The sequence below is a fragment of the Penaeus vannamei genome, chromosome 27 (assembly GCF_042767895.1).
Source record: "Penaeus vannamei isolate JL-2024 chromosome 27, ASM4276789v1, whole genome shotgun sequence".
NCBI lineage: Eukaryota > Metazoa > Arthropoda > Malacostraca > Decapoda > Penaeidae > Penaeus > Penaeus vannamei.
Genome location: NC_091575.1, coordinates 29897390 through 29907389, shown reverse-complemented (window position 1 = coordinate 29907389; position 10000 = coordinate 29897390). Strand labels below are relative to the sequence as shown.

The 10000-nt window shown below is 37.9% G+C and overlaps 1 protein-coding gene across 1 annotated transcript in view; it reads right to left on the bottom strand.

Moving 5' to 3' along the window:
• Positions 1–387: 387 nt before the first annotated feature.
• LOC113811109 (uncharacterized) overlaps positions 388–10000 on the bottom strand; it is a 9842-nt gene continuing 229 nt past the window's right edge. Inside the window, exons 2-3 of the mRNA XM_027362777.2 lie at positions 7395–7620; positions 388–516 (exon numbers count right to left, since the gene is read on the bottom strand). Coding sequence (XP_027218578.2) covers positions 408–516; positions 7395–7620 — 335 coding nt within the window. The 3' untranslated portion in view covers positions 388–407. The remainder of the gene's footprint in view (positions 517–7394; positions 7621–10000) is intronic.

The following is a 10000-nucleotide window of genomic DNA, read 5'->3' as shown; positions in this document are numbered from 1 at the left end:
TCCATCCTTCTCTCCTTCTCTCTTTCCATCTTCCTTCTCACCTTCCTTCTCCCCTTCTCTCTTTCCTTCTTCCTTCTTCCTTCTTCATCTTCGTAAATTTTCCGTCTTTCTATTGGTACTTCTTATCAGCATCTTAAACTCCTTCTTCCATCCTTCTCTCCTTCTCTCTTTCCTTCTTTCCTTCTCTCTTTCCTTCTTTCCTTCTTCCTTCTTCCTCTTCTTCTTCTTCTTCATCTTCCTTCTCTCTACTGACACTTCTTAGCAGCGTCTTAAACCCATTTTTTCCATCCTTCTCTCTTTCCTTCTCTCCTTCTCTCTTTCCTTCTTCCTTCTTCTTCTTCATCATCTTCTTAAATCCTTCTTTCTATTGGTACTTCTTTCTTCTCCCTTCTTCATCTTCCTTCTTTCTATTGGTACTTCTTATCAGCGTCTTCGAGCGAGCGGTGAACAGAGTATGAGGTGTATGAGCTGGGTTCGTGTTCGTGGTGGTAGACAGGGGCTGGGGCGGCGTAGGCTCTGTGGGGGGGGGGGGATAGATAAATTAATAGATAAATACGTATAAATAGGTAATTATGGAGACAAGTTGTTTTAAGAGAATAGTGCTTGTGTAAAGTTGATAGAAGAATATGTATAAATAGGTTATTATTGTGAAGACAAGTTGTTTTAAGAAAATGGTGCTTGTGTAAGATTGATAGATGGATATGTATAAATAGGTTATTATTGTGGAGACAAGTTGTTTTAAGAAAATAGTGTTGTGTAAGATTGATAGATGGATATGCATGAATAGGTTATTGTTGTGGAGACAAGTTGTTTTAAGAAAATAGTGTTGTGTTAAACTAATAGATGGATATGTATAAATAGGTAATTGTTGTGGAGACAAGTTGTTTTAAGAAAATGGTGTTGTGTAAGATTGATAGATGAATATGTATAAATAGGTAATTATGGAGACAAGTTGTTTTAAGAAAATAGTGTTGTGTAAAATTGATAGATAAATATGTATAAATAGGTTATTGTTGTGATTTATCTATCAATTTGTGTAAAATTGATAGATAAAAAATTGGAATATTATTGATTTAACGAAATGGGTTCTTATGATCATAAATGAAGATCTTTTTTCTTAAAAAAAAAAAATAAATAAAAAAAAAAAAAAAAAAAAAAAAAAATATATATATATATATATATATATATATATATATATGTATATATATATATATATACAAAAATGCATATGTATATATATATATATATATATATATATGTATATATGAATATACATATGTGTGTGTGTGTGCGTGTGTGTGCGTGCGTGTGTGTGTGCATGCGTGTGCGTGTGCGTGTGCGTGTGCGTGTGTGCGTGCGTGTGTGTGTGCGTGCGTGTGTGTGTGTGTGTGCGTGCGTGTGTACGTGTGTATCCATATAACATAAATGAAAAAGGTAAAACAAGACAATCATTAAAAAAATGAAAAATGATAAATGCTATAAAGAACATGTCATTATAGCAACGGCACCCAAGTCCATAGAAGGATATAGGTCATTCTACCAAAGTCTCCCACAGAGCTTAAACCTTTCTCCCTCCTTACCCACTTCTTACCCTTAAAGCCATACCTGCATATCCACCCCTTTATTACCGTATATAGTCTTACCTGTAAGTGTACCTAGGTCAATATACCAAAGATTTGTGTATCGTTTGTAAAGGTGTTGTCACGCTAGAACTTTTCCAATTTTTTGACAATTTTCTGATTTTTTCACCATTTTTTTAGCGAATTGTCGGTTTTCCAGTCAGACGATAATGATCGTTTCCGTCTGAAAACCTATCCGTCGACTTTTTTCAGCCAAGCACAGCCAAACCAAGAGCTATATTCGGGAATGTTTGTATTTATGTTATATAAGATTGTGTTTGTATTTGTTATATAAAATTTTCAAAAAAATTCACGGAAGAGTGCTAGTGTGACAGCGCCTTAAGACCGCGCGAGGAGTGACCAAGACCAAGACGACCATCGCTACCTCATATTTTTGAGATGCGAATGTTTGTCTCGGTAAACTTGTCAAAATTTTACTGTCGGTTTTGTTAGAATTGTGCGAGGTCCGACCCCAAGAATATTCGTATACTTGACATGCATGAATAAAGAAATAAATGCGTATTTATATTTATCTATTTATATTTATTTATATTAATCATATTTATTACTCTAGACATGCATATCAACCCGGCAAATAGATAGTTAGATGTATATCTATCGGATATATAGACAGATAGGCCTATATTTCTGCGTCTGTTTGTTGGAATTTATGGTAAATGGAGATAGGAAGGTGAAGGAAAGAATAGGATAAAGTATGGATGTGGGAAGAAATGAGTAAAGATAATCTGTTTTCTCGTTATGGGGTTATTAATGGGTTGTTGTTTTTTTCATTTGTTATTTATCTGTTGTTATTACTGGTTCTTTTTTATATTTATTATATATCTTTGGTTTTAATGGTTCTTTTATATATATATTATATATCCTTGGTTATTAATGGTTCTTTTTTATATCTATTGTATATCTTTGGTTATTAATGGTTATTTTTTATATCTATTGTATATCTTTGGTTATTAATGGTTCTTTTTTATATTTATTGTGTATCTTTAGTTATTAATTAACGTGTCTTTTCCCGCCCTGTTCTTCGTTGTTTTAGCGTGAATAATCCACATTAAGGATTACTCCTTCCGCTCACACTTTCGTTAAAATTGTCCATAATGTATTACGAAAAAAAACGTTAAGTGAATGCAAAGAAAAATATTTGTTCATTGATATTTGTTTTATTATTATTATCATCATCATTATTATTATTATCATTATTATTATCATCATTATTATTGTTATCATTATTATTATCATTATTATCATTATCATTATTATTATTATCATTATTATTATTATCATTATTATTATTATCATTATTATTATCTTATATAATAGTAGTAAAGCCTTGGAGGTTTTGATAACCCTAAAAGATTGAACTATTATGTCAACAATAATAATGTAAAAAATGGCCAAAAGTAGAAAAAAATTATTCTCATTTTTCCTCTTATTCCCTTTACTTTATGCTTATCATACATTTACTCATAGTGTAATCATGAAAAATAACGAGTGAAAACAATTGCTTCAGTTTAAGAAGATTGTCAAAATTTATGATAATATTGATTGCCATATGGCTGTTTTATCCATTATCCTCCTTGTTATCATACATAGAGAACATCCATCGGCAAAATGACGCTGTTTCACGCTAAAATTACAAAATTATTGTTAAAGAAAAAAATAATAATCATCTGTAATGCTAAATGTAAGCGAATTTGTAAACTAGAAAGGTATAGAAAACGGAATCTTAATCATGGTTGCCAAATGCTTTCCGCCAGGCCATAGTAGGGGGGTTGGGGGGAGGGGGGGAGTGAAGGGTTATGGGTGGGGGAGGGGAGAGGGGGAGATGGGGTGGGAGAGGGATGGGGGTGAAGGCTAAATTGATGGGCTGAGAGGGGTGGGGGGTGGAGTATTAAAAGAGGGGGGGTGGGGGTAAAGGGGGTGGAGAGTGAAGTGCTGGGGGAGGGGAGGGGGGGGGAGATGGGGTGGGAAGGGGATGGGGGTGAAGGCTAAATTGATGGACTGAGAGGGGGGGGGTAGGGTGGAAGGTTAGTGGGGGGCGGAGTATTAAAATAGGGGTGGGTGGGCAAATGGGGGGTGAAGAGTGAAGTCAAGGGGGGGGTGGAATGGAGGATGAAGTGGTGGGGGTGGAGGGTGGAGGGCTAAGGGCGGGGGTTGGAGGGGTGAGAGGTGGAAGATAGACCGGGGTTGGGCTCGGGGAGGGGGGGGAGGAGGGGGAGGGATGAGGAAATGGAAGATAGGAAATAGGGAATGGGGGGTAGCAGGGTGGGGGAGGCGGGAGGGATGAGGGAATGGAAGTTGGGAAATGGGGAAACGGGGGGGGGAGGGGGGTAGAAATATAAGGACGGATATAGGGGGGGGGGGGAGGGTGAAGGATGGTGTACTGGGCACGTGGGGGGGTCAAGGTATGGCCGCCCTATCCTACAATCCTTCATTTTTTTCCCATTGCTCGGATAGTTAATGGTGATGATGGTGAAACCGACATTATATAAATGATGATGAAACGAATATAGTATTACCGTAGGCGCTTGGATGGTGATGGCGAGGGCGATGAAGATGGTGATGATGATATGATGATAATGGTGAAGATGGTGGTGGTGATGATGTTGATGGTGGTGCTGGTAATGATGTGATGGTGGTGGGGATGATGATGATGTGATGATGGTGGTGCTGGTGATGATGATGTGATGGTAGTGGTGATGATGATGATGGTGGTAGTGGGGGTAATGATGTGGTGATGATGTGATGGTAGTGGTGATGACGATGATGTTATTGATGGTGGTGGCGGTGATGATGATGTTAGTGACGAGGATGGTGGTGCTGGTGGTGGTAGTAATGATGATAATCGTGGTGGCGATGCTGATGTGATGACGATGATGATGATAATGGTGGTGATGATGATGGTGGTGGTGCTGGTGGTGGTAGTAATGATGGTAATAGTGGTGGTGCTGGTGGTGGTAGTAATGATGATAATAGTGGTGGTGGTAACGCTGATGTGATGATGGTGGTGATAGTGATGATAGCGGTAATAGTGGTACTGGTGGTGATGATGGCAGTCGTGATGATGTGATGATGATGATGCTAATACGATGATGGTGGTGGTGATAATGAGGATGGTGGTGGTGGTAATGTGATGATGATGAGGATGGTGGTGGTGGTAATGTGATGATGATGATGGTGATGATGGTGGTGGTGGTGGTGGTGGTGATGATGATGATGATGATGGTGGTGGTGGTGGTGGTGGTGGTGGTGATGATGATGATGGTGGTGATGATGATGATAGTGGGGGTGGTGTCTATGGTGATTATGACAATGTCTTACGAAATAAATTTTAGTCCATTTTGCCAGCAATACAGAAAACGAATGAATTTATATCAAAGGAATTAATAAATGAATAAATATAATAATAGATAATATAAAAGTATACTAATAGCCAATGATAACGAAAATAACAACTAAAAAGTATAACAAAAATAGTTTTAAAAATAAATATAACACAAAAAAAATACAAAAATGATTTTAAAAAATAACAACACAAAAATAATAACAAAAGTAATAATAATAAAAAACAACAAAAAAAATATTAAAAATATTACAACAAAAAATGATAACAAAAATAATTCTAAAAGATAACAGCACAAAAAATAATTTAAAAAAAATAACACAAAGAATGATAACAAATCTCCTATCACTTTCCCAGCCTTTGTCCCAGGGTCAGCGAAGGACAGAGACACCCAAAGGAACTAGAACAAGTAACGGTTATGCCCATATATAAAAGGGGCATTGGCGATGGGCCTACGTGATTCGTGCGGTCAGTCACCCCCGGGTAGGGCCTAATGAGGGGGAGGGGGAGGGGGGGTAATACCTGTGTACATGGTATGAATGTGGGTGATTTTTTTTATTTGGAGGGGGGGCTTTTTTTTTGGGGGGGTTATACTTTTGGGGGGGCTTTTTTCTACTTTTTTTGGGAGGGGAGCTTTTTTTTACTTTTGGGGGGGGGGCTTTTTACTTTTTGGGGGGCTTATTTTTACTTTGGGGGGGCTTTTTTAACTTTTTTCGGGGGGGGCTTCTTTTTACTTTTTTGGGGGGGGGGATTTTTTTTACTTTGGGGGGCTTTTTTTAACTTTTTTGGGGGGGGGCTTCTTTTTACTTTTTGGGGGGCTTATTTTTACTTTGGGGGGGCTTTTTTAACTTTTTTCGGGGGGGCTTATTTTTACTTTTTTTTGTGGGGGGGGGCTTTTTTTACTTTTGGGGGGAGGCTTTTATTTTACTTTGGGGGGGCTTTTTTTATCTTTTTTGAGGGGGCTTTTTTTTACTTTTTTGGGGGAGGGGATTTTTTTACTTTTTTCGGGGGGGAGGATTTTTTTTTTTTTTACTTTTTTTTGAGGGGGGGAGGATTTTTTTTTTTTTTTTTTTTTTACTTTTTTGGGGGGTGGCTTTTTTTTTTACTTTGGGGGGGGGCTGGGTATGGTAGGCGTGTTTTGTTTTGGTTCGTTTTGGTTTGATTTGATTTTTTTTTTTTTTTTTGGGGGGGGGGTTGTAATATTGGGTCTTTTTTTAATAGAGGAAGGTATGTGTGTTTGGATTTTCATTCTTATCCTCCATCTTACAAAATCAATTTAATTCTTACCCTCTGTTTTACAAAATCATTTTCATTCTCACCCTCCATCTTACAAAATTAATTGAATTCTTACCCATCCATCATCCTACAAAATTATTATCATTCTCACCCTCCATCTCCCAGAATTATTTTCATTCTTACCCTCCGTTTTACAAAATTAATTTAATTCTTCCCTCCATCTTACAGAATTAATTCAGGTCCTTCCCTCCATTTTGCAAAAATATTTTCATTCTTACCTCCATCTTACAAAATTAATTAAATTCACACCCTCCATCTTACAAAATTGATTAAACTCTTCCCTCCATCTTACAGAATTAATTAAACTCTTTCCCCTCTATTTTGCAAAATCATTCTCATTCTTACCCTTCGTTTTACAAAATTAATCTAATTCTTACCCTCCATCTTACAAAATTAATTAAATTCTTACCCTCCATCTTACAAAATTAATTTAATTCTTACCCTCCATATTACAAAATCAACTTCATTCAACCCCCCATCTTACAAAATTGATTCAATCCTTACCCTCCATCTTGCACAATTAATTCAATTCTTCCCTCCATCTTACAAAATCAACTTCATTCTTACCCTCCATCTTACAAAATAAAATTCAATCCTTACCCTCCATCTTGCACAATTAATTCAATTCTTCCCTCCATCTTACAAAATCAACTTCATTCTTACCCTCCATCTTACAAAATAAAATTCAATCCTTACCCTCCATCTTGCACAATTAATTCAATTCTTCCCTCCATCTTACAAAATCAACTTCATTCTTACCCTCCATCTTACAAAATAAAATTCAATCCTTACCCTCCATCTTGCACAATTAATTCAATTCTTCCCTCCATCTTACAAAATTGATTCAATACTTACCCTCCATCTTACAAAATCAACTTCATTTAAACCCCTCGGACTCCCAAAATTATTTTCATTCTTACCCGCCATCTTGCACAATTAATTCAACTCTTACCTTCCATCTTACAAAATTGATTCAACTCTTACCCTCCATCTAACAAAATCAATCTTACAAAATTTATTCACTCTTACCCTCCATCTTACAAAATCAACTTCATTCACCCGCCTCGGACTCCCACGTTAACCTCAACGCCCTCACGACACCACGCCCCAATACTCACGACGGCGCGTAGAACCCAGTAGCCACTTCCTCCTTCTGTACAAAGAGCCCGATGACGCCGATAAGGCCAAGGACGATAAACACGATAATACCGCCATACACTAATAACTCCGTGCCGATGATGACGTCATTTGTTGTCGTCGTGGTGAGACGTTCGTTCTTCTCGGCCGCGTCTTCGGCTTGGCAAAGGACGGCTGTTGACACCACCAGAATGGCGAGGAACGTTCCTGTTGGAAGAAGAAAAAACATGTAGTCTTTTGTTAAATCGTGGTGGTGTGTGGCTAAGTATATACGATTCTGTCTCTTATTTATTACGTTGATAAGAATGTGGATAATGTTATGGAATATCCGAATGAATCAAGATTCTGCCGCTTTTAGGTTAAAATGGATAAGCTGTCACTATTTTTTTTTATACTCGTAATCCCTTTCTCAACCTTTCGACACATCCGCAATTTATATTTCTAAGGCTAAGATAAAAAATATATATATATTCTAGCTTTCTCTATCTACTTGTAATGCCTATATATTGTAATGTTAATATGGCGTCTCTCTTATCTGATTTTTTTAAGGATAAGGAAAAGATATTCTGTAATTAGTACTAGTTTTTTTCTCTTTATATAACTGTAGTGTGTTCAGTAGTAAAACTTTAATATGAGATTACTGACGAACGTCTAGAAAATTGACATATATTTTTTTTTTTCTGATTTCGCTACCCTTCCCCTCCCCTCCCTCCCCCCCCCCCTTCCTTGGGCCTAAACAACCACCGATAAGATAAAAAATTGTAACAATATTTTTTTTTGTTTATATAATACTGATAGGAATATGTCTCATAATGTTAAAGCATTTTGGCACTTATTGTCGTACAGGATGCTTATAATTATATATTTCGACAAGCAATTTCAGTTTTAGCCATATAAAATTAAATCACATTGCAAAAACGAGAGAAAAGTTAAAATAAAAAATATATGCAACATGCAACATATTCCATACTTAACCAAATAAGAATAAATCACACTAAAAAATATATGAGAAAAAAACAGAAGCATTGATAAAAAAGATAAAAGATAAAAAAAACTAATGAAAACAGGACTATTTATAACCAAATCTAAATAACGAAAAATAACCATTAATAACAATAGATAAATAACAAATGAAAAAAGAGAACCATTAATAACTAAAGATGGCAATTTTCTATATTACGTCCGCATGACCGATATCGACGATTTTGGTATCGTTGGATTCCTCTCACTCTATACAATGCAAATAGATAGGTTTTATTGCGCGCTAACCCCCCGTTAGCGACAAACTTGGTCCCGATTGCGGGGGCGACGATGTCGAAGCGGCGGACGTAATATATAAAATTACCCTAACAATATGACCTCACAGTGAAAATAATCATGGTTATTCACAAGACTTTCCATTGCAGGGGGCTGCGACCCCCCCTGGGGGGGCTGCCGCCCCCCAACCCCTGCCGAGGAAACAAAACCTCCACCACGTATTCACGGCAGGATAGAGTGCACACGAACTAGATGTCGATAACTTACAATAACCTAGGATTTTAAAGGTACTAACCTGATTGATTAATGCCGCTAATTAATAGGGAGGGTGCTCCTTTGAAGGTGAAGGAGGCAGGGTGCATCCGGCAGGAGGTCCTAGGCCGGAGGATACAGCGACGCTGCAGCACACAGGAAGTGATGCAACCTCACATTCAGGTGCTGGCTGCCCGCACCTGCCGCAATCTTTCTCACGACGGAGGCCGTGGCGGAAGCACATACCTAGCATTTTTTCTTGGCTAATGGCAATCTCGCGCAGAAAATCCGTCTCGGAGTACGAGCACCCTCCACACTCGGCCATCGCGGCGACTATGACTGACTTCTGAACGCGACGGTTATTTCGGTTAGGAATACGAATGTCGTTATTCCAGAGGAAGGGAAACTCGACTTTGAGGCCATCGGTGTAACATCGAAAAAGGCGCAAAACACGCCGACGAGGGCGGGCCACCGTGTTTATCCTGATTATACTACAATCGTCTCTATATACAATGCTGATTATAATAAGGTTAATATGCTGATTCAGTGAGAATCTTACGAGGTAATACGCCCCCTGCTCCGACATCGACGATGATTGTGTAACGCTCTAGCCTGCCGTGAATACGTGGTGGAGGTTTTGTTTCCTCGGCGGGGGTTGGGGGGCGGCAGCCCCCCCAGGGAAAGTTATGTGAATAACCATGGTTATTATGGAAAGTTATGTGAATAACCATGGTTATTATGGAAAGTTATGTGAATAACCATGGTTATTATGGAAAGTTATGTGAATAACCATGGTTATTATGGAAAGTTATGTGAATAACCATGGTTATTTTCACTGTGCGTTATATTATTAGTGCTATTTAACCCGCATTTTCCCTGGAACCTTTCATGCCCTCCCCTGCTATCGGGACCAAGTTTGTCGCTAACGGGGGGTTAGCGCGCAATAATAACTATATATTTGCAATGTGGAGAGTGAGAGGAATCCAACGATACCAAAATCGTCGATATCGGTCATGCGGACGTAATATAGAAAATTACCCTAAAGATAGACAATACATATAAAAAAGAACCATTAATT